Source organism: Cupressus sempervirens, chromosome 11 (assembly GCF_028749045.1).
Source record: "Cupressus sempervirens isolate cs-2001-9-10 chromosome 11, ASM2874904v1, whole genome shotgun sequence".
Taxonomy (NCBI): domain Eukaryota; kingdom Viridiplantae; phylum Streptophyta; class Pinopsida; order Cupressales; family Cupressaceae; genus Cupressus; species Cupressus sempervirens.
In genome coordinates, this window is record NC_143128.1 from 524,573,910 (window position 1) to 524,600,090 (window position 26,181).

At 34.3% G+C, this 26,181-nt stretch overlaps 1 protein-coding gene and 1 pseudogene across 7 annotated transcripts; both read right to left on the reverse strand.

Moving 5' to 3' along the window:
* Positions 1-594: 594 nt before the first annotated feature.
* Positions 595-14,770, reverse strand: LOC149530666 (uncharacterized). 7 transcript variants are annotated; one of them, XR_016359167.1, is made up of 4 exons: positions 11,607-13,866; positions 8,174-8,381; positions 1,320-2,896; positions 595-898 (listed from the first exon to the last, which is right to left on the reverse strand). XR_016359167.1 is itself a non-coding variant. In XM_089811497.1 (4 exons), the coding sequence occupies exons 1-2, from the start codon at positions 14,308-14,310 to the stop codon at positions 8,367-8,369; spliced, it is 453 nt and encodes a 150-aa protein (XP_089667623.1). In that variant the 5' UTR covers positions 14,311-14,770; the 3' UTR covers positions 595-898; positions 1,320-1,395; positions 8,174-8,366. The 7 variants fall into 7 exon arrangements, 4 of the variants coding, with proteins under 4 accessions (XP_089667623.1, XP_089667622.1, XP_089667621.1 ...); XR_016359166.1 differs by lacking the exon at positions 11,607-13,866 and adding an exon at positions 9,548-11,585; XR_016359165.1 differs by lacking the exon at positions 11,607-13,866 and adding an exon at positions 9,553-11,584.
* Positions 14,771-14,909: 139 nt separating this feature from the next.
* LOC149530667 (cytochrome P450 86B1 pseudogene) lies at positions 14,910-16,452 on the reverse strand (annotated as a pseudogene).
* Between the last annotated feature and the right edge of the window lie 9,729 nt (positions 16,453-26,181).

Below are 26,181 nucleotides of genomic sequence, written 5' to 3' on the forward strand. Positions count from 1 at the left end.
GTCCAGTGTACAAATCGATAGACATTTATTTTATGATGGGTATTGACGTTATGTAGTTATGCTAACGTCTTGCATATGAATGAAATTCGGGTAGTCTCATTACCCCATTGTTATTTCTGAAATATATTTACAATTTAGAATGCTGAGCATTTCACCGCAGCTATTGTTTTACTGTTAATGTCTATATTGTGGAAGGATTACCTTGTCTGAAATAATAGTCGGTTCTACTTAAACATATACGTTGATTTAAAACAGCAGTTGCCCTTGTTGGACATGTACAGTGATATCAGAACTTTCATACCAGGCTGCACATAAACTGTTTGTCAAAATGTCATTAGTCCAATTCTAATTTCCTTGTCAAATAAGAGCAGGAATATTACAGATCAGCAAAGTCATATATGATGACAATGTCACCAAATATGCCATTAAAACAGAGATGGCATAAAACCCCAAGATTTACTCACTAAAGTATCGTGCTAAGAATAAATGAGCATTTACAGAATTGATTAACCCGCTAATGTATCATGCTAAAAAACAATGAGCATTTACAGTATACAAATAAACAAACAGAAATCCCAAAGCATTTGTTGTAGATTTCTTCAAAATGGAGATGCATGATAATTTACTAAGTAATAGCATACAAATTAATTATGTCTTGTGGCAGATAATGTCTTCCATAAAACAATCAATGATAAGAATCAAGTAAGATATTGTTATTAAAAAGTGCAGGGATCGAAGGTGTTGATCAAATATTCTAAGATCATAAAGAACTTGCTTCGTGTTCATGACTAATGGCTAATATCTCCCCTCAATCTAGCTTGTGTTGTCTAAGGCCTTGGGAACCATCAAACAAAACAATTTTTAGGTCCTTTGAAGCTTCATTTTGAAATTGGTGAACCTGCACAGACAAATTTAAAAAAAAATTATAAAGTATCATGATGCCATCTCCTTATTACCAATAACTTGTTTGAGGATATTTGCCACATATGAACTACTTTTGTATATGAGAATGTTTCCCTCGTTTTTGTAAATTTTCTTATCTTATAATATAAAGGGAGTGGTCCCCAAGAATAAGGATCTAGTGATTATAGAAAACACATAATTATCAATAATGATAACAGTATATAAGTCTCAATTAAGTGAGTTGAAATCCAATTCACAATGATAAAAATTTATACTTAACATGAAAGAACATGTCTATAAAAACTGCTATTTAGTCAAGAAATTATTAGAGATTCATAATATAGAATTCCCAAAATGGATTCAGTCCAAATGCATTCTTCACCAAGTTAATAAGATGTACCATTAACTAGACTTACTGGGATCATACATCCTCTCGCTTACTGGGTACAGACATCCAATCTTTGCCTGCTGAGTTTCTTCCCACGTACAGCCCTATAGAGTAAAGGGTCATTGGGGTTGGAGACAGATATCTGCTGATCGGCCAGGGAGAGAAGTGCATACAGAAGAGCAGATATTATATCTTAATAATATGATATTTCCACTGACATTCAATATCTTCAAATTTCAAACTCAACATTTATCATTTGTAGTGTCATTTTATTTTCAGCATGAATAAGACATTGAGACCAATATAAAGTATGAACTCAAGCAAGAATCAAGTCCAAAGGGATTGTGATGACCTGAAATGAAATACTCTTCACTGTATTCTAGAAAATAGTGTTCTAAAACAATTTAGAGTGCACCTGTGAGAGCAGGACCTAGATTCATATCTCTATTACTGACTTAAAGAGACCAATTAACATTAATTGAAAACATGATCAGCTATAAAATGTTCTTGTTTCCTGGAGACACTCAAAATATTTTCAGCATTCCCTCCATTACCTCCAATTGTGTAAACAAGACCATCCAATGCTACACAAGAAAATTCATAGTGTGTCACATTCATTTCTGCTAGTTTGCTCCGTCCAGCACACAGTCCAGTACCAAGGGCTTATGAATCTGACATTTCCTTAAGCCAGAATGGAGTTAAAGCCTAAAGAAATTTGAAATTCAATCATGTCATAACCTTCAAACTATCCGATCTAATCAAATTTAATGCCAGATTTAGAATCTCAAACAAAATCAAGACTAGTCAAATTAGATTGTTAGTACAATTTTAATATTAGTAAGTTTTAAAATCACCAAGCCTTCTAGAATTGAAGCAATGAATTGCACCAATCACTAGTCAACTTAATAGCTGGATTGAAAAATATTAAGTGTTGCTTCCAAATACAACACATATGCATCTGAACTCACTAATTAATTTTCAAGGTTCACGTTCTGCGGTTTAGCCAAATCAAACTCTAATATGCAACAATTTACTAGTTCGTGTTGATGCATTAAAATATTGTGCGCTAAGAAATTTCTTAATAGACCACATAATAGTTACTCAATATTGCATTACTAGGCAAAATACTTATTTACATTAGTGCTGAAAATAAAATTCAAATTTTCATTATAATAGGAGTGACAAATCTCTTTGATACTTGGAATTTACACCAAACTCACGAACCAATGCAATCCAGTCCTAGGCACTTCACACATGCCATAGGTCTCAAGTAATAACTGTAATACAACCATTTTCTCCAAGTCTTCTGTGAAAGTGTAACATTGTGGTCTGATATATCGACGGGCTTTTCTCAAAATATGTTTGCAACGTCTAAGATATCTTTATCCACACTGCTATTTGCAGCAACCTTGACAAGCATTAGTTCTCTTTCTGCAAATGAAAAATGTGTTATATCCTCAACCTTGCCTTGAGAGAATCAACAATTTTATATAATGTTGAAGTAGCTTCCCAGTGGAATCACTTGTTCCAGGAACAACAGTAGTTATTCGATAAGTTCGTCCCTTCTCTTGATGACCCACAACCAGGCTCTGAATATTGTAGCCTCTGTGAGAAAAACCAACAGTGAAAATATTGAGAACTCCAGTAGCATCATTCACCATAATTGACAATGTGTGACAGCATAGTCTGGTAGAGTCTTCATAAGTTGATCATTCTTTCACCCATGAACAAAATAAGTTGGGTACACCTTCTGAAAATTTTAGGTGGTCTAACCCTTCAAGATTTTCAATTAAATCCATTCATTTTATTTTTTGAACCATATCAAGACTTTCTTTAACAGTTGTTACTAACAATGGAAGCATGGTACAATATTAGATATTAGATTTGTTAACTGCTATTTCTTGGGGGATTCCTTAAGGCAAAACCCCATTGACATCTAGATTCTAGTTGAATGCAGTAATATCACCGACGCAACTTCAGCTAGGCTTATAGAAAGTGTAAATAAAATCTCCGGACAAAACTAGACGTGAATTTGTTTCAGCATCCTATACATAGTCCATTAAGTGGTGATAATGAACACCTAAGAAGTATTGAGTTTCACAGTAATGCTACTTCTCTTCATTGGACTACTAGTTAATGTTATATGACAACTATAATGTTGGTAATGTAGTATGTTATTTCAAAGGGTTGTACTTGCTAGATTTGTCAAATACCTATTTGAACTCAAGATATTGAAAGCTGTAATTTTTAAATTTCTTATGCTTTTATTTTTGAACCCTTCCTAACTACTTGGGCACCACTGTAAAGACATGTCCCAGGTTAACTTGAGGATTCCTTGTTAACAGAGTTAAATAAAACATTTTCATGGCACTTATAGCTGTGTCAATGATTGTTGTTATTATCCTTGGTATAGAAAATAACCTAGAACAACAATAGAAAAAGGTAGCGTTCTGCTTAAAGAACACCCCTACATTGGCATTGATGCCACCTCTGTTTGGGGTTGTAAACTCTTCAATTTGCTTAGGCTTCTTCTTGACATTACACATCTCAGTTATTTCTTTGACTACAATTGGGTTAGTCTGCAGAGCATGAATATGAGTAAACCAAATTATAAGAAAATAATTTTATAAATATATTCAAACAAGTCCCTTTAAATGTCTTAAGTTCAAGGTTTCACTACATTTTAATTTTTATAGTATCTTTTTCATAGTTAAAGCACTGACTAAGCACGAGTTGCTCAGGTTTGTGCATACTTGTACACACGTTCACCTCCTATAACACTTCAACAATGGCTTATGCTTACAGAAGACTAGATATCATGATTAATATCTTAGGGTGTTAACTTATGATGCTTGCTTGTTATGTATGCTTCTAGTCTGGCAGTTGAGGGATCCCAGTAGCCTTGGTTGTTTGGAGAGGTTTTGAGATTGTGATTCATTGGCCTTAGATTTTAGAAAAGACAATTTCTAGGAGGGGAGAGGTAGGAAAAGGGTTCACTGGCCTCGTATGTTAGTAATGATCTTTTGGGGGCTAGGGTTGGGCATCATGGCGTGGCCTTCGATGTTGGAAGAGGTTCTAGACCAAGTTGATTTCCTTCTGGAATTGTTCATTATGGAATTTACAGCCATACAGATTTACCTTAGAGTTTTCTGCATTCTGCATTGACCCAGGCCAGAAGGCTTGCTTCAGACAATGCATTCAATCTCCATCTCCAACTGTGGGTGGTCTTCATCGGCTCTATTCTTCATTAGGGCAATTTTTTATACTTGTTTCTCATGGTTAAGAGTTGAACTGCTTGAAGTCTATACCTCCTCTTTATGTACAATTTCTTAGTGCTTAGTGTTTGATTAATTTCAGTAACCTAAGGTCTTTTTCCCTGAGCACTTCCCTATTGTAATTGAGTATACTCTTATAACCTATTAATGCACTATGTTAATATTTGGACGTTAATACATTGTCTTTTTTTAATTCCATATTTGTCTCTCACAGTCCATTGTGTTTTCCAATTATACCTTCACCGTGCTTACCTAAATTTAACTGGGATCTCTATCTCAAGATTCTATTTTATGGCACACCTAGTTATTAACTATTTTTTTGACCATTTATATTTTTTGCATGTTTGTAATTCAGTTTTAAAGTTTATTCAAAGGGGATCATCCTCTGCTAAACATCCAGAACATAATCTGGATAAGAAAATGGAAAATGTGAAGGGTAGCTAAAAGACCAAACTTTATAGAAAATCCTTTTAAACAATTTGAGCATTTGGTAAAATGTCACAAGCAACCTGTTGATGGGGACGCTAGTGAGAGTGAAGAATAGAATGGGGAAATTCTGTGAATAAAAATCTAATTTTTCTCATTGTTTTGAAAAAAAAAATCCCAATTTTTGAAAGAGATTTTTAGAAAACTCTAGACCGAAGAAATGTAAAGCTCTCAGAATTGCATTCTGATCCTCAAGGATACTATATAAATCCCTCCAAGCCATAGGTGGTCATATCAACAAGTCAAAAAAATCCCCTTTTATTTTTCCTTCTTTAGAAGACAATCAATCTGTAAGAAAATTGAAAACTCACCGGTAGTTTGTATCTACAAGCAAATCACCAATAACCCCCAGCTCTGGAAAATTGGGCAAAAATAGAAACACAGAGCTCTTGACCTTGAACTTGGCCTCAACATCATCAGTATCCATGTTATTAGTGTTGGCCTCAACACCCTCAACATCTCCCTATACCACTTCCAGGAATACCAGATCTAAGAGCTGGATCAGTGGAAACCCTGGTGCCTGGTCGTGAAATGCATGCAAAATTGTGGAAGAACAAAGATTCGACATAGAAATTAAAAACTATGCTCCTATGTAGGAGAATAAGGTTGGCCATGATGATCCCTCCCACCATTGATGCAGTTGATGATGCCTCAGTCCTTAACGCTAACTGCAAACGGAGAAATTTTTGTTTGAAGAACAAGGAGCAGACCGTTAGTTCATGCAACAGCACCAGCAGTTGACATTGGTGATCAGGAGGGGATTTTAAAAGAATTTTTCCTAATATGTAAAGCTATTCGACAAAGCATATTGAGCTCAGATTATTTGGAAAAATTCTTATTCCTATAGGTGTTGTATAAATCCACAGTATGTTGAGTCTACCAATAAGCTAAGTTAAGCTCAGATTATTTCTGCGCTAAGGCAAAAACTCCTCCTTTTTCTAATAGTGTTCTAACATCCCAAATGCCACAGAAACATAATGTTTATTGTTAACTATCATATCTTTGTATGTATTTGCATATTAAAAATCTCATTATGGTTTAACGAACTTCCTCCATTAAAACTATTGACTTTATTATTATGCTAACTTTACAAGAAAATACAAAATAAATGTGTCATATCATATGAGAACATCAATAGATTTAATTTGTTTCAGACTACGTAAATGTGAATTTGATAATAATTTGAAGGAAAATACAAAAAGACTGGGAAGACAAGTTAATTATTCAACAATTTTCCAGGTCATGCTATTTATTAAGAGAAAGAATCTAGAGATGGCCATGTATCATCTAATATATAATATAGTTAAACCTAACCTATTCATTCTTACTCAAACCTGTAGATTTTATAAAAGAAGAGAGAAATCAAAAGGAATATTACAAAAATAAAAATAAAAAAATTGAACATCAATATAACCCACTAAATGATCACCATGAAAGGAAAACTGAATTCTCTCTTTTGAGAGAGTATACTCTGTTTTTAGAATGGTAGAGAAAAGAAGTCGTGTTTGTTATTATACCGCATTATTAATGTGAGCTTCTATGTTTTATGTGGTATTTATGACAAAAATTTGATGGAATAGTTAGTATATTGGCTGATAATTTAAACTGTCTCTTTCTTTCTATAATTTTCAATCAATACACTAATTTTTTATATAAGAAATTAAATCATAAAGCATGCTACCATCTAGTAGTAACACAATCATGAGATAAAAAGACCAAGTCAGTAGATAATATTTATCACTATTCAGATACATTCTGAAATAGAGTTTGATATTACTGACAGTGATCCTAACCATTTCTGTTGTAACCGTAAGCAATAGATACCTAGTGACATGAAAAAATAATGATTCTATAAATAAGAACAGTCATGAAATGGTTGATGAATAAGGAAAGAATTCAAGAAACAAGTAAATGATATTGTACTGTCAAAAGCAAGGGAACAGATGATAGTAGTGAAAAAGAGAAGTCATGAATAAAAAAAGCAGACATTCTTGTGAAGAGCGTATATGAAAGGCAATGTTCAGTCAAATCAGATCAGCAAACTCGTGAAAGAATCAATGCTAAACATGTTTCAAATATTAGTCAGCGAAATGAAGAGAAAGAAAAATGGATGTTATGCTGGATGAGAGGATTGTTTGAAAAGAGCACAAATAACAATACATGAAGCAAAGATAGTGGCAGCATTAATGCAATCTTAACAATTGAGGTAATTGTCAACTACATCTTTAAGACAGTTAAGGAGCAGCAAGATCAAGAGATGGAAGATAATTATAAAAGCAACAGTGGTAATCAATGCCTAAAAAATACTGTCAAAGAATGTAGAAAGACATTAACATTTAAATTCAAAACCGTGGTAAATGAATAGATGAAAACAATGGTATGCATTGTACTGCCAGTAAAGGAGATCATGCGATCAGTTCAAACAGAAATTGTGGACAAAAGAGTTGTAGACTTATATACAATACACAACTAGAAACTATAAATTTCAAATAATGAAGGAAAAATCAAAAGTCAAATGAAAATGTGAACCAAAGTTCAAAATATTCATGATAATTTCTGAAATGTTTCTCCATAAATTCTACCAATTGTAAGTTTCTAGTCCACATAAAAGTGCATCATTCAAGGAAATGAATAATAAAAATAGTAATACTAGATGTACTAACCAAGTTCTCCTGCACAAGTAATCAAGTCTTACTAGCACAGCTTGATATTTCTTTAGTTGTTTATTTAGCAAATGAATGGAAGTAGGAGTAGTCTCATTTGAGTCAATTTGCCTATTGTCATTTTCATTGTCAGTAAATATATATTTGTAGTCGAATTTCAATCTTTGGATCCAATGAACTTTGTTTCCATTATTTTGGCTATATTTTCTAGTTGTAATAATTCCTACTCAATAGTTTTAACCTCTGAGGACACTTCCTTAACTCCACTCTTCTTCAAATAAGAATCCCTAAGAAATAAACAAGATTGAAGTGAAACATAAAATAAGGATTCAGTTAATACAAGAACACATTAAAATAATCTCCTTCCAAGTAAGTTTTTAATGAATGACTCACAAGCATCCGCTATGAAAGATTAAAAATAAACAACTATTTTAATGATAGTTGCAGACTGTGCATACCTTTGTAGCTTGTTGTTGAATAAGACATACATCAAACACAATGTCATCATCTTTCTTTGCGAGGAAGCTAACACCAGATTCAATTCGCAGACGATATGTATAAGTAAAAATAGATTGAGCACTTATAGAAAACCATTCTTTTATTCCATCACTAACGCCTCACTTTGATCTGGGGTTCCACTTTGATATTCTATTATGAAACAACTAGCTGTCAATTACACCATGTACAATAGAAATGATTTTAGAAGGTCGTCTAATATATTTACTAGTTAAAAAACAGATTGAAAAGTTTAAAATTTATATAGAATGAGATTGATTTAATGTAAAATCCATACACACAAATAACTTTCCCACAGTACTATACTCTTGTACTTAACTTCTCTTGGGTTTCCCTCTACTGGTGGGAGAGACAGGCAAGTGAACTCTTTACCTGGTGTATGAGGAACCATCAAATGAAGATCAAAGTTGATAATGGCTTCAAGTGTTATAATTTAAATTGAATATGCAGAGCTTCTATATGTGGAGTCTCTAACCAAAGTTTTCAAATATTTACCATAAACTTGCATGGTGAAGTTTCAAAGAAAAACTCCAATCATCCAGCCCATGTATATATGATTGTACTAAATTGTGCTGAATCTCATGTATTAAATGCAATTGTTAGTGTACCAGATCTGGGAAAAAGACCTTACTAATATGTCTAAGCCTAGATTTTTTATTTTTGGCATAATGCACGGGCTTCTATGGACAGGATTGCCAATGAGAAACTAATAGATATAATTGAAGAGTACACTAGTATTGAGAATACCAAACCTGATCCAAACTTTGTGTGACACATGGTAGCTACAGAGGACTGAAAAAGTCTCGAAACACCTACATTCAAAAGAATTTTGCATAATGCCCCTGAATTTTCATTTTTATCTATCAAGATAATTGGAAGACACCTTATTATACCCCCAATATTCATTTTATCTATCTAGAAATTTTAATGTTCTCCCCTATAAAAGCATATTATATAGTTACACGCAGGACGGTTTACTGGTTTTGTGCTTGCTGGAAGTAGAGGATTTGGTAATTGTCCATCTGATGCATTTGAACGTACTAGAAAGCTAGTGTTCCATGAGGCCATATAGCCTTTGAAATGAGAGAGAAGAGAGAGGGAGAATTAATTGAATGCCCCTACCTAAGCATGAATGAGTCACTACATTAACCAGATAAAAGCAATATAGTTACAGTAAATAAAGAAGTCATGTACTTAAGAATTAAAAGAATCATGTCACGACTTTCTTCTTAACCTAAATCTTGGGATCAAATGCAAAATAAATCTATAAACATTTTTTTTGTTAACAATAGGTTTTAGAAGCAGCCAGAAAGAACCTTACTAGTGTCAAAGATAGATCCTTGCTCTCCATATACTTGTACCAGAATGATCATCACCCCATTTTCTCCTACACTGATGAAACCTGAAACCCTTCATATAAATTGGAGATTTATTCATCCATCCGAGCATTCAATACCTTTTGGAAGATAGGAATTTGGTAGAAGAGAAGGGGATTGACAAGCCGGGGGTCATCTTTAGGGTAGGGGGCTACAACAAGCTCTCAGTCTAAAAGGGATCTTGAAGGCTTATCTCCTGGATCTGCTGGCACTGCCCCTACTATTCTAATGGGCATATATCTATAGAATTGGATTTCTGATTAACAGATCTAGATGCTTCAATTGCACCTGCCTACACTGAGATGGGATAGTTAGGGCCCTCTTTGGCCTTCGCCTATACCTTGCCTTTGCTAGATCAACTACTACTAGATATGGTTCTCCTTCTTCTGGATCTAGATCTAGAAATGGAGCTACCCAACTGGATGATCTGCTAGCTTTTCTCTTTCTGTTGTTAGGTCTACTATTACTGCATCCGCTCTTGGTGTTGTACGCTGTGAATCTTGGGGATATGCTCAATCTCCATATAAATATAGGGTTGGATCTGCTGGTGATTCTACCGCATCCCAGTTAATCAAAACATTCTATGAGAATTTAATGTGAATGGATCAAGAAGTGTAGGACTTGCCCCAATTGTAAATTTGGGGGATCTCAAATTGGGGACCAAGTTGTTGAGTGCCGCTAAGGTGTAAATCCTCTATGTAGACATTTGCGAGTGGGAGAAACTACACATGCGACGCGGTTCTATAAAACCCTTCACTCGATGCTCACAAAATTCTCACGTGGTCTATGCCCTTCAATTCATTGCATATTTCCTTGATTGACATCTCCAAATCACTACTGGTGGTAGAGGAATGGGACAAAATTTCTGGAACAGTACAAACGACACCCTCTGGTTTCCTCCTCTAGAGTCCTTTCTTCTCTTAATATCGATCAACAGGAATGGGATACAAATCCCTAAAGAGGACCCTCAAAATAAGAGAGCCAAACCCTCTTCGCAAAGTCCTTCCTGCAGGTCCCCAAAATTGCATGTTGAGACTTCTAATTTTTAAATAGGATAATTAAAAAAGAAATCTCTTTTACAACAACAATAAAATTTTGTCTTGAAATAATGTCTTCATCTGCCCTCTTGTGTAGTAGTGGCACAAGCTGGACTCCATGCATTCAGAACCATCATTAGACTAGTTTCCAAAAAGAACCTATCGTAAGAGACGAACAATTATTTTAATTTCATCTCCGTTCAAGAGCTCTTTGAAGTCGGTATTAAGAACCTCCTCCAAAATAGAAGTAAGGCCCTCGTTTCCAGTACCGCTCAAAAGTTGTTTGCATTCATTCGTATCAAGAAGCTCTGTTAAGAATGGTATAAGGCCTTTACTTTCAGTGCCATTGAGAAGCAGGATTAGAAAATTTTTCACTAAGATACAGTGCATATCAAGAAGCTCATTCAAAAAAATTCTGGCAAACAGGAAGTTCAATATTCTTCCTCCATCCACAAATTTATGTCAAAATCGCTCTAGTACTTTTCATTCTAGTAGAGGCCTTGATTTTACTATAACAAAACCCATCATTCCACATAATTCTTCTCATGATCTGCAACTTCAAACAAATAGATTTGACAATGGAGTCGTTAGTGCTCTGTATCAGATGCATTGTAACATGAATTGCAAGGAAAGCACAGACAAGGAACTAGCAGAAAAGCAAGATGTAAGGAAATTTCTTGGTATCATGATGATATTTAAACAAGTAAACAAAATTTGATTGCTAGTCGGCTCAGCGGCTATGATTAATGCTAAGTCCTTTCAATTTACAGCTCTAAAACCCTGATTAGCTCAGCAACAGTTTCAGAATTCATAGACATGTTATGCACTCTGATGAATAGAATAGTCCTTACTGGTTAATATGAGGAAGAGACATATCTGATGAATTTACCAAAAAGAAGATAGAACTAATTTCAAATAGAAAAATCGTTAAATATATTTAAAACTCAAGGATAGAACAATACCTGCAACATCATGAACTCCTGGGTTGAAGGGTGCTGGGATGACTGGATGGATAGAACAATGCCTCCAATTTCATGAATAGCAACCAGAAGACTTGTATAGAATTATTTTCAAATGTATAAAGATATATCAATATCAGGTAATATAAACTTTAAAAAACAACACAAGTGTTTAGAATCCTTTGTATAACAGGACTAATCTTTATGTTCGTTGAACACCTACAGATAACTTTGGATCAGATGGAAAGAAAGTGGGCTTAGTACATAAAGGGAAAATCAAATGGAATGTTTCTTGACTACATTGCTTAGGATTCTTGCTGCCCATGCCATCCTAAGAGATTCTTCACAATAACACCATGGAAACCCCCAAAAGTTGTGTACAAAATGCTTCTCCCTTTTTTTATTTCATGTCTTAAAATTAAAGGGATGCAGGCTGAACTAAACAACACATGGCTTGCCCACATGTAAGGAGCAAAATGCAGCCATTTATGAGAATGGTAGCCCCAACATCTTCTGCAAATATGGTATTCCTAATATTTTTCTTTGACACTCGCTGCTTCTCTGACAAATTTGCAAAGCCTTCTGTTTGGGCAGTAGAAATATGCCAGGATTTATATTTGACAGTGAAAGGGTAACCATCGATCATCTTTTGTGAGCAAAGCTTGGCAATAACATGGCTAAAGGAATGAATGAAATGATCTTTTTTACTCACAAAAAAACTTAATCGCCATTTAAATTCAAACCTTGGGCAATAGTTTCTTGCCTAGGCAGGAACTAATAATGTAACAAACAAGAGTTTAACTAGGAATGCTTCTGGGTTAAAACAATCTATTTTGACTCTAAACAATAATTTTAATCCTTTCTTCAGCTATTAGCGTGCAATTGATGAAAAGAGTCAAAACTCCTTTAACTTCCAATTATATTTTTAATATGAAGGAAGATCTCAACAAAAATATAGTTTGAACTACATAAACCCTAAATTGAATCCATAAAATATCAACCCCCTTAACCATGAACTATGTAATCGGTTAAAATAAAAGAATTATCCACTGCAATGATATGTATATATAAATAGTCTTTGTATTTGACCATCACCTGTCTGTAATAAAGCAATTACATAAGAGGACACAAAATCATTTCTTCCTGCTCAAAAGGGGCAATATTAAAATTTTTCATAGCTTTGAATAAAACCCATATGGAATCCATACCCCTAAACTGTAATTTCATGAGCTCACAAACAATTTTCTTATTTCCACAGACCTGGGTTTTAGATGCTATTTGGAAAAAATTCATAAGTCCAACATGGTTTGTATTGAATACAATAAAATCTAATTTCATATAATTTGGGGTAGAGCTATCCCTCAAATCTGTCCTAAGTGGCTTCTTATTTGTCTCATTTCCCTCATCCACCTCCCATTTTTGAACCATAAAGAGGGCTCTGAATTCTACAAAGCAGTTGTAATCCTGTGAATGATGATTTAAATTTTAAAAAACCTAGATAAAAGATTATTATACAAAACATAATGCTAGATTAAATGGACTAAAATCAGAAAGGCTGATTATGGAAGAAATGAATTATACTCTTACAGAAATGCATAGAAGCCCTCAGCCCTAAATTATTTTCTTCCAGATATTTCATAAACTCTGGTCCTTTTTTCTACAGCATGTTACAGGCCACAAATTATGAATTCCCAGATGCTCCTATTTAATGAATCCCAAATGAATAATAGCCTTTAACCTTGCAGGCTCTCTAGCATATCCATTGTATTGAATCTTAAAAAGGATTCATATCTAATCTTAAAAAGCCCATAAATAGAATAGCTTCTTGGACTAAAATGTGTCTAAAATTTCCATGCGTGAATTATAATTGAAAAGTCTAGAAATAGGAAATCCCTCTGGCTCTCCTCTTAAAGGATCTTAATCCTGCTTAGCCACCAAATTTAGGTGCATTGTGGCGGCAAGGTTTGTGCTTAGTAATTCTAGGGCATTTAGAGAGTGCAGCCTAATTAGGGTTTTCTTTTTGCATTTTTGCCATTGCTTTTTGTTCAGTCTGATGCGGTAGGGGTTTGTTCTACTTCCTACAATTGTTTTAATAGCTGATCTCACACTTATTTTTTCGTAAAAATTACAAACAGGGAAAAATCCCAAATATTTGTTATATAATTAAACTAAACAATACAAATGGGAAAAGGAAGAACAATGAAAAAAAAAAGGTTAAAAAGCACTCCTGTTGAGTTTGAATGTTAGGAAATAAAAGATTAGCATTTACTCTTTTGCTGAATGCAGCAGTGGCTCCATTAAATGTTGCAGCCGAAAGGGACTGTGAAATTGAGCAGAACAGTGACGTTGTCGCCAATAACGATGGTCTCTCCGATGACAATTTCCGTCCACGATCCAAAAACACAACCTCCAAAATCCAAGTGGATGTCAACAGCAAACATTTCAGAAACCCTACACTAGATAACCAGAGCGACCAAGAATCGACCCTGAGACCACAAGGAATGCGCCACGCAGTATGCTTGGCAAGCGAGGAAACCCTTGAAGTTGAGCATGGCATAATTGAGGGGTTTTGTGTAAAGACATCGAGAAATAGGTTGTAGAACTCCACGATAGGCAGCAAAGAGGCGATCGAAAACTTTTTCACCAGTTGAATCGCTAGCGCTCTCTCAAATGTGCTGTGGGTGAGAATGCTGGAGCTGGGGTACATTAGGAGGATGCAGGGCTCCACCTCTGCCTCTTCCGTCGCCTCTCGTCGGAGCTGCTTCCATATCTCTTCTTATTCATCGGACATAATTCCAAACCTCTGTGCAAATTCTTCATTTCCATCCATAGTGGAAGCATGGAGAGGAAATCGTGGGGAACTTGGCTTATATCATTAAAAAAGCATAATAACAACTAACACATTCTCTATCAAGTGATGCTGCTTCTTGTTGGCGTCAATTCCCCTGCCATGCCCATGTTGATTGAATTCGTAGAACTTGTATACTCCAGCGGTTCTCCTCAACTCACCCTGCCATTTCCATGCCCTTCTATCAGCTAAAACCCTAGCCGCTGTGTTCCAAAATATCTTCCACTTTTTAATTAATTTTTATTAACCAAACAAATTTCATTTCCCGCTTAATTATTTTATGACTTTTACGTTTTGTCATATATCGACGAAGTAAATATATTATTTCAAAAAATAAATAAAGGCTAAAAAGGCGAAAAGAAAATCAAAGACAAAAGATGAATTTCGTCTTAAATAAATGTAGTAAAACCTATTATCATGTAGTAGTGTAAGCAAGCCACGAGTCTGGTAGTCTTGCTTTATTCGCTGCTCTCACCCTTTTCCTTTTCCCTCTGGTCAACTGTCGCGAGCTAACCATGCTTCATGAAAAGTACAAGCCCATATTTGGGCAGCACGGGATGCTTCTCATCAACCTTTACCGAATAACGAATAAGAACGGACGCCGCAGCCAACTTTATCTGGCAGTACGCAAATTCCATCCCCTTGCAGCGCCGAGCTCCTACGTTGAAAGCTAACAGCTTGAAATTCGGTTGCTGCGCAAACTTACCGTTCACCATCCACCTTTCGGGCTTGAATTCCAGGCAGTCCTCGCCCCAAACGCTCTGTAGCCTGCCGGACGAGTAAATGGAGTACATAACCTGCGTAGCCTTCTCCACGGGCGTGCCGTCGGGCAGAACATCATCTTCCTCGCAAGTCACGTACTCAATGGGGATCGGCGGGTATAGCCGGAGAGACTCTGTAAGTGCTGCGTGCAGGTATTCTATCCGCTTCACTTCTTCAAAGCTGAAACCAAACGGCTCCTCATGATCGTCCCGACTGCTACTATTCTGCCTCTGGCTCACGATTTTTCGGAGCTCTGCTAAAATCTCCTCTTCAACAAGGGGATTCTTCGCGAGGAGCCAGAAGAACCATGTCATCCCCATGGTGATAGTGTCTGTGCCCGCGAAAATGAGGTTCACTAGCAAATCAACTTTCATTGCGTCGGAGTAGAACTCATGCGCCCCGCTTCGACGGAAGGCTAACGCGATGTCAGCCAGAGGAGCGCTGTCCTCCTTTGCCGGCCCGCGGGAGTTCCAGTGATGAAGAACAAAGGCGTAGACAAAGTCTCTCGCTCTCCGAAACCGGCGCTCAGACAAAACGTTAAGGAACCTCAATGTTTTCCAACAGAAAGGGGGGCATGAGAAGGCGAAACATGACGGACTGGGTGGCCTCAAGGAAGGCCTCCAAGAAGGGAATTCTGGGCTCACCCGGTTTGAGGCAATCGAGCTCCACACCCGCACCGAAGAGCCATGCGTTGCTGCACGCAAAGCGGTGGAACACGCCTTGCAGCTCAATAACCTGGGCTGTCTCGCAGGCGTGGGTGAAGACAGGGAGAAGATTTTTCTGCACCACGGCCGGCAGGGCGGCGGCCACACTGTGGCGTAAGGCGGCGGAGGAGAAGGCCTTGGTGATTGGCACATTCAGCCGCTTGAAATCCTCCCCGTCTTGCAGCAGAACAGATTCGCTGAACATGTCGCGAAACGTGTCTTTGTAAATCTCCCCTTTGCCGAAATTGTCAAGACCCGGCTTTTCCATGGCCCCGGAAACCTGGCCGTTCCGCCGTTGACGATGAGGAGGTGAGTAATCCACTCGTAAAAGTGGGCCCAGTGGAAAAGCAACGAGGGAAGAACGCCCAGAATCGGCCACACCGTCGCCCCTCTCAATCCCGACCGCATCCGACGCCGACCCCCTAAAGTCCAAATGAGCAGGACAATCATTATTCCTGCACACTAGATTTTAGATAAAGTCTACCCGTTTCCTACAGTTTCGTCCGACACAATATTTGCCATCTCAACTCTCATTCCTCGAGCAACTTCTGCGAAATAGAGTTGTGAATGCCGCCCATCGACAGATGTAATTAAAAATGACAATATAGTTCGGTTTTCAAATAAATTTTAACAATTAAAATTGTTGCTATGGTTGGGTGTTAGAAATAAATTTTAAGAATAGATTTTTTTTTGAAAGGAAACAAGGACAAATAGTCTTAGGTATTGTGTAATTAAAATGTAATATAGTTCGGTGTTCAAATAGATTTTAACAATTAAAATTGTTGCTATAGTTGGGTGTTAGAAATAAATTTCAAGAATAGATCTTTTTTTTAAGGAAACAAGGACAAATAGTCTTAGGTATTGGTGATGTAGAAATTAAGCTTAACTTTATATTCAATAGATCACCTATTGTTATTGCATGTGGTGTATATTTAAACTACAAACTTGAGTATTCGAAAAATTGAAATAAATTTCAAAAATAGATTTTCTTAAGAAACAATAAATTTCAAGAATAGATTTACTTAAGAGACAAGGATAGATAACGTTAGTTATTGCTGGTGTAAAAATTGAGGTAAACTTTATATTCAACATGCTACCTATTGTAATTGCATGAGGTGTACACTTAAACTACAAATTTGACAAAAAAAAATTTATTTGCAGTTCCAATAGTAACATAGTTATTATGCATTTTCTTATAGTATATTTAAAATATATATATAAATGTAATCAAATAAAAGTTCTTGCCAATAAATTAAATGTCATATGTTTACTTAATCATATCTATTATTGATGAAATGATAATGATGATACATGCATGTTTATTACTTTTGATACAACAAAAGTAGACAATAAGAGGAAAACAAATACAATTTGATTGAACCAAGAGTAAAATGACAAAATATCTCTATGCAACTAATTTTCTTTCATTAAAATATTTAGAATCTATATGTTGTTTAAGATGTGATAGGTGTCCAGTTTAAATAATTACAAACACAATTCACAATTAAGTGTTGGAATTGGTATATTTGTACATCTACCATGCAAAAAATGGCATTGAGAGTAGCTTAACAAAAGTGAAAAGGGGAGTATTTAGCAATTTACTAGGTGTTATCAAATGAGAAAAAAATTACTACTAAATATTTAAAATAAATTAGGACAAATGTTAATTTGATAATACAATAAAATCATAACTACTTTTCACTAATATATTTAGATTAAAAAATAACATTTTTTATAAACATACTTAAATATATGCTATTTTTTAAAGATAAATATGTTATATTGTAAGTATAAATGTAATCAAATTATATCTAAGAGAATGATTCTTCATAAATCATTTTACTTTTCTATAAGTCTTTTGGAAGTTGAGAAGAAGCAATTCCTACAAGAAAAAAAAATATTTTTCCTATTATTGTCATTAATCAAGAAAACTAAGCACATTAGAAAGTCAAATAAAATATAGACACTCAGCATATATCATCAAAGGTGTTACAATATATAGTTTATAATGAAGATATCTAAGAGTTCAGATCAATCATTACGTCAGCGAGTGAACTTTACTAAAATATCCCATATGGGACATCTAGTATATAATTAGACAAGTGCTCACTCTCAGCGTCAGAATAGAAAAGAGGGTTAAAAAGATATTAATATCCCTTCTAAATTTATCTTCATGATCCAGAGCTTCAATAAAAGTACCAACAATAGCTCTATTCCTCCTTCGTCAACCATTCTTTGAAAAAACAAAATAGCCTTGTCCATTCACAATTAAATATCTTTGAAAATAATCCTTGCAAAGTCTATGTGCTAAACAATGGCAAGAAGATAAAGTAAAGGAGACTTAGAGTCTAGATATAACCCTCAATAATAGTGAGCTAGTAAATTTGACAACTAGAAAGTAGGCATGGGATGAACCGGTAAATACAATAATAATTATAATTTTTAATTCATAAAAGCAACAAATGGACAATAGATTTGCATCATTCCATCTCAAACGAGCTGACATATTTATTCAACCACAATAAAGTTGTTAAAAAAATAGAATAAAATTATAAACAATTTTTTTCTTGACGGTATACACATGCAACACACACCTAAACAAAAGCACCCAAAGCCAAATTTAATGTGGATCCAACCAGAAACAAAGAGAAGAAATATATTGATAAATAAGAAATTCATTCAGATCGATACACACGTTGAGAAGAGAAAATTGTTTTCAAAGGATTTCATTAATCAAATACTAAGATGAGACATTATCAACTCTTACCTTGACTGAGACTGGAGTCATATAGGAAATTACAAATCCCTCAAGTCAGATCAATCACATAGTAATCAAATTCAAATCCCCATTTCATTCAAATGCTTTTCTCTTAAATTTCATACAACTCCACATATGATAGAAAAATAATCTTACATGGATACACCTTTCTAAAATGATCCATTGCATTGTCCAATCATTGGAGTAGAATACTAGTTCTAAATGATGACAATGGTATGAATAGAATGAAAATAGAATGATTTATCCCAACTTTTAATTCAATAGTAGATAGAACAAACACATACCTGATTGCTTCCATAATCTTAAGAAAGTAGCTAAACTATGAAAGAGTCTTAGAAAAATGAAAAGTGAGAAAAGTTATCTCATTGTCTTACTTATTAATTTAGCTAACCATCATCATTTAATAAAATTTGATAGTTCTAGAAAGTTGCATTAAGTTTGAGTATTGATAAAGACACTAGAAAGTTCTTTATGGACACTCTCCTAATCAACTATACAGTTTGGTGCTGAAGTAACTTTCAATTAAGTGTTAATGTATCCTCTCCCAACACACTAATTAATTTAAGACTTTAAGATTGGGTAATATAGTAAATAAAATATCTAAAAAGTAAAAATTTCATCTCATTCAATGCAAGTTGCAAACATGTGTGTTGATCTCATTTTGGTTTTGACAAGGCAGTGACAAAACACTTGGGTCATTACTTTGCAGAAACTTAGTGTACGCCGAGCATCAGTTGCCAAGCAATACATGTTGAGCAATATGACTATTAGTGCCAAGCACTAGTATGTGCCAAGTAGTCTATGCATGTTGAGTCACTCATGTGTCGAGCCAATAGAAGGAGTCAAGCAAATTAGTGTGTGCTAAGTGATGTAGGTGCCAAGTAGATAGTGTATGCTGAGTTGTTCAGAAGCTAAGTTACAACATTAGGAACATAGTGATGGCCGAGCATTAGAGTCTTTGAATGCTAAGTGAATAGTTTATGGCATAATTGTTTGTAATGGCACAAACTATTATGTAAACAATTTTTGGGTTGACATATGCAATGTTTATCAATTCTAGAAGATAAGGATGGAGTCATATTGGGAATCCCTATGCAGTACATGTTACCAATCAGATTAAGGGATGTTTGAAATGGAAATATGGATCAACCATAATCATTGATTCTAAACTAACCCTAGTCCACTTATGTTTACTTAACGAGGCAAACACTAACGAGTTTGTGTGTGAGAGACGAATGCTAAGTGCAAAATGCAAAAATGTCGTAATGTATTAAATGTAATTTTTAAAATTCTAATTAGAAAATTCATCTATGGTCAAACAAGAGTTGACTTGGGGTAGTAAATGGAGTAACAATGCAATTTTGACTATGGAATGTATCAAGGTGACATAGAATCTTAAAGAAAGATTATTGATGGTTAGTCAACTCAAAATATTCAAATTGACTCAAGGTCAAATACGGTTAAGGATGGTCAAAATGGTTTCAAATGACCATGAATACTTCTAAAAAATTGTAGAATTAAATATAGAATGGAATGATGCTAGTCAAATTGGCTAACTTTTGGTCAACTATGGTCAAAATTGGTCACGTTAATGTCCAAAGGCCCTATATACTTACTAAAACTTGTAGAAAGGTACATCTAATAAAACGGCTCTACTCAACTCATCAAAACATTGGTCAACTATGGTCAGCCATAGTCAAAATTAGCTAAACATGGTCAAATTACACTTTTTAAGTGGCCAAACTTGGTTAAACTTAATTTTATAAATAGTATCTCACCTTAAATCAAATTCTAACCAATTCAAAACATCAAGGATCATTTTGATTTCACTCTTGATGGGGCATGATCATATATGAACTAATAAATCTTCAAGCAAATCAAGTCTATCAAGGCTAGGGGCATAATAATTCTCTTCGATAAAGTTGAGACTACTGGGAAAAGGACTTCATCACATCATATCAAGTTAGTTTGCTATGCCTAAAATTAAATCAATCTTGCAGTTGATCATTTTCATCACATAATATCAAACTAGTTATTTTGTCAAGTCAAATCATTCTTGTAGTTGATTGGTTTATCACATCATATCAAACTATTTATTCTATTAATCAAACACTGGAGTCCTTCTAATTTCATCTAGATTTTATTAATTTTAATACGATGACCTATATTGGTGATTTCTTAGCAAATGATAATTTTGTATTCAATTTTGACATTGTGAGTTAAATTGGATATTAATCTTGATCTCTTACTAGCCTTCAATTCATGAAGTTTGGAGTTAGTATGGTTAGTTCTTGTTCCATCAAATTTAGGATCAATGGCTTAAATTTATAACCAAATCTCAATCTATGAATCAAGAATAGTTTTGTTAGTTTATATCAAATAGTTCTTCTAAGACAACATCATTATTTCTTTGAATCAACACATTGTTTGCACGTAGATCCACAAAGTGGAAAATGTAATCACCTAAAAATGGGATTGTTGACTTGAGACCCTATTTGCTCCAAATCAAAACATTATCCTAATTATGCTGACCATGTTTTTGACATAATTCCTTTAAAAGTCAGGTCAATAATTTTGACTTTGGTATTGACATAGTTCATCATAAAATACTAATACATTTGGTACCAAATTTCAACGACACTGCTGTTGCAATTTTTTCGTCACAACCTTGTCATCGTCGCAATTGCGACGGTCTACCGCCACAATTGCGATGACAACAAGGTTGTGATTGAAAAATTGCAACGGCACTACCGTTGCAATTTGGTACCAAATGTATTAGTGAAACACCTTAATTGTGTCGACTCAAATACTGAATCAAGTTCAAAATTGATGACTTAAATTTACAATCAAGTGTCAATTTGTGAATCAAGAATAGTTTCATCACTTCATATTAGATTATTCACTAACACAACATCATTATTTCTTTGAATCAATGTGTTTCCCGCACATCGATCGAAATAGGAGAAATACAAACCTGAAAAATTGTCCTATAGACTTGAGACCCTATTTTCTCCTAATCAAAACATTCTCCTAATTATATTGACTTTTTTACTAACACTATTCCTTCAAAAAATAATTCAATTATGTCAACCCTATTACTAACATAGTTCATCAGAAATCACCTTAATTATGTTGACTCAAATATTGACACAACTTGTCAAAATAAATTAGTTCAATATCAATCAAATGATCAATTAAATAAATTAATTCCTAACTAATGCATTAATTTCCTAGCCTATTTAATTAAATCAAATTACTAAATACACTTGGCTAAGTTAATTATTAAAAAGGATTTAATAAAAACTCCTAATTACATGTCATCCACGAGGGGAAAAGAAGAAAAGGAGGTTGATACAAGGATAAATAGGAGAATGTCACATGGATTACTCCATGTTAAATCTTAAATCTCCCTTGAATTTGAATCTTAACCACTCATTTGAGCCTCCTTTCTATAAAAAGAATGTATTTGAAGCTGAAATGACCCTCTCCTTTAGAACTGCATTATTATTTTGTTGAATTGTTTACTCATTTTGTGCATTTGTTCTTAATAATTAGCTAATATTTCATCTAGGATAATGAAATTGAATCTATTCTTTGCATTTGGTTACATATTTGAATATCTCATTCTAGGAGTGCATTGTCACTACTTTAGGATCTTGGTTAGAGGGAAACCAAGGCTATTTTAATAGTTACATTCCTTAGTTAGTGAGAAATAAGATACTTTTGTTAGGGATTTCATGCTTTCATTTTCTATATAATTCATGTGCTAACCATCTAATGCTATAATGACTTATGTAGGTGTATTTTTGTAGGTATCCACATATTTGACACATAAGACCAATCATACTACTTCTTTGTATAGTGATATAAATAAAGTTAGGTATATAATTAATGTTAATGTCTTAAAGAGTAATTTGAGTCAAGTTGGTAGTTTGTTGTTGAGGAGTTTATTTATCCCTTATTTTAGTGTCTCTCTTTGGAACCTAGTTTATGCATGGGTATAGTATGTTTTAGCTGTTTACAATCATTGTTGCTTTGTTGTAAAGCTTTTGGGTTTTTGATCATTGTAAACCAAATTTCCTCTAATAAAGGAGAAAATAAAAGAATATCTAAAAAGGATTGAAGTTTTATTTATCACATTGTGCAAAATTTAGATTTACAATTACCAAATTTCCTAAGTTGAAGCTTTGTTTAATTTTCCATACAAGAAAATAACACAATATAAACTTTTTTTAAGTCACACCAAAGATAATCATTTTTACATCCAAAATTAAAACACAAAACTATAAGGAAATCATGATAAACACAAGCAATTAAATGTGTTAACAATAAAAATAAAATGGATCAAGTTTGGATGAAAACTATTTAGGAAATCCTACTAGAGTAGATTTTTAACAAAAATGAGTAAAAGCCAACAAAGATTTCTATCAGAGAAATTAAGAGACTCTTTTTTGAAGCCACCTGCTTGTACAAACACAAGTTTGTCAAGGTATTTCCTATCTCTTTCCTAGGTATCTTAGCACAAATTACCTCTTTGTTAGGGCATAGGAGCCAATAGGTGAGTAGGGTCCAAAATATGTGATGTTAGGTGAGAACTTTAGAGAAGTATGTGACAAAAATTGATCTATAGTGGTGCATTAAAAATATCTGATCAATGCATATTTTAAAAAAGAGACAAAATCTTTTCAAAAAAAATCAGTTATGTGGTACAACATCAAGCCTTTTATAATTACGGTCTCCCAAATGATTCAAGGATATGGACCAACATTATCAAAGTCATAAAACACCTAGGAGAGGGATTAAGGTGGAACATAAGCAATGTGAGTCTGGTTAGATTATGGGAGGATAGATGGATTAGTGATTCCCCTTTGAGACTCACAAAGTTTGTTGGTCTAAAGGAACAAAGTGTGAATTCTTTTGGTCTTAAGGTTTCCAACTATGTTTACAAGGAGTGGAAGGCCTATAACATGAGAAATTTTAACCTGACTGAAAAGGCTATGTATACAAAGTTAGTCTCCCTTCTGAAGGAAATCTAAATTACCTCCTTCCTAGATATAGACAAACTAATATGGGATAGGAACCCAAGAAGATAATTTAGTGTCAAATCTTACTCCAATAGCATAATTAGGGAAGTTGGAGCCGAGGAGTGGAAAATGGTTTGGAAGTCTCACCTTCTCCCAAAAATTAATTTTTTTTGATGGTCAGTTATGCATGAATGTATCCTCACAATTGATAACATCAAAAGGAATCAATTCCAAATTAGAAATTGATGTGTTTTATGTAGCAAGGATGAGGAGAGTATCTCCCATCTTTTAACCAATTGCTCATATTCTAATTAGATTTGGTAAGATTCATTTTTTCTAGGTGGGGGTTGCTTGGCTATTAAATAGGGATGCTCATCAATTCATATTGGGTTGGAAGAGTCCCTCCAATCACCCCCTTATTAGACTGATCTAGAAAGATATCCCTCCCTATGTTTGCTGGAACATATGGAAATAGAGGAATAATCAAATATTTAGAGAGAATTCTTCTACCCACTAAGGTGGTGTCTCAAATAATAATGGATCTAATAAAAGAGGGTGCTCAAATATGGAAATGGAAATCACCTTCCCCTCTCGCCTCACCCACCCCACATGACTGGATAAGTGTTGGGCACAAATATGGGACATCTCACACTTAGTGGAGAGCGTGGACAACTCTAACATAAAAAAAGATAGGGAACCAAATGGAAGCCACCTCTACCAAACTAGTAGAAACTAAACTCTGATAGCTTAAGAAGGAGTGAAACTGTGGCTGTTGGAGGATTTCTTAGGGATAAACAAGGTGTGTGGATGAGGGGTTACTCAGGTAATTGTAAGAAAATCTCAATAAATGAAGTGGAAGTGCTCACTCTCCATTTGTTAGATATACTAATTTCTACTCTAATCCATCAATAAATGTTTCTAGAAGTTTAGGTTTAGGTTTAGGTTGTGTTGGCTATAGTCGTTTCTAGAATTTTGTAGATAATTGTCTTGTTAGCAAATGTCAAAAATTTCTAGAGATTGTAAACTTTCCTATAAAAGGGAGTGATGTGTATCCATTTTGATCAATCAATAAAAAAGTAATCAAATATTGTACCACAACACGTTCAATACATTCATATTTAATTATGTGCCCCAGCCCTCCCATCAAATTGGTATAAGAGCCAAGTTTAGAAGAGGAGTTTGAAGGATTGTGCATAAGGAGGATTACAATAGAGAAAGGGGATATAAAGTTATTGTGAGATCTGTAAGTTTTTTTTATTGCCCTATTTAGGGGTTGTTATATCTGTGAATTTTATTTATAAGTTTCTATCAGGCATGGCTTCAGGGAGTTTTCAAGCTTCAATTCCAATGTTTTCTAGAAAGAATTATGATGATTGGGCTTTTAGAATGAAGATTATATTTGATTCCTATGAGTTATTAGATATAATCTTAACTGGTTATGCTAAACCTATAGATGAGTCTACCTTAAATGCTAATCAAAAGGAAAATCTTGATGAAAATAGGCAGAAGAGTAAAAAAGCTTTGTAGATTATTGGACAAGCTTTGGATGACTCAGTTCTTGGAAAAATTAAGCCAACTGTTATAGCCAAGCAAACTTGGGACATTCTTGAGACTTCATATCAAGGTATAAGTAAGGTAAATATTGTTAAATTGCAAGCACTTAGAAGAGAATTTGAGAATTTACAAATGAAGGATTCTGACTCTACAGAGAAATTTTCAAATTGTGTTATGAATGTGGTTAATCAAGTAAGGATGAATGGTGATGAGCTTTCTGACCAAAAAGTTGTAGAAAAGATTTTAAGAAGTTTTCCTCCTAAATTTGATAATGTTGTGGTAGCAATTGAAGAATCTAAGAATTTTACAACATTGTCTATAGATGAGGTGTTTGGATCCTTGTATAGTCATGAAGACAGGTTGAACAAGCATAATGGTAATTCACTGGAGAATGCATTTAAAACCCAAATGACATTTGGCAGAGGTAGAGGAAAAGGAAATGTTGAATTTAGAGGAAGAGGAAGAGGCATAAATAATTTTCAAAAAGAAGAAAGGAGTATAGATTCAGGAGGAAGAAGAAATCAATACTCCTATTGAAGGGGAAGCTATAAAAACCAAACATCACAAAGGTATGATAAATCAAATATATAAGGTTATTACTACAAGAAGTTTGGACATTTTGCAAATGAGTGCCCAAAAAAACAAGTTGATATGAGAAAGAAAAATGTAAATTTTTCTAAGAGTAATTCTGAGACATTGTTTATTACTTGCAATGTAGCTCAAGAGAGCACAAATAATTTTTGGTTTTTAGATAGTGGTTGCAGCAATCATATGACAGGCAATAAAGAGGTTTTTGAAAGTTTGGATAGATCAATTAAATCCGAAGTGAAGTTGGGAAATAATGAGATAATGGAAGTAAGTGGAAAAGGTACAATCAATGTTACAACAAAGCATGGTAAGAAATATA

What these genes read in the sequence shown, in the direction of transcription:
- LOC149530666 (XM_089811498.1), bottom strand. Translation starts at nt 14,310, where the DNA reads ATGTACCCCAGCTCCAGCATTCTCACCCACAGCACATTTGAGAGAGCG.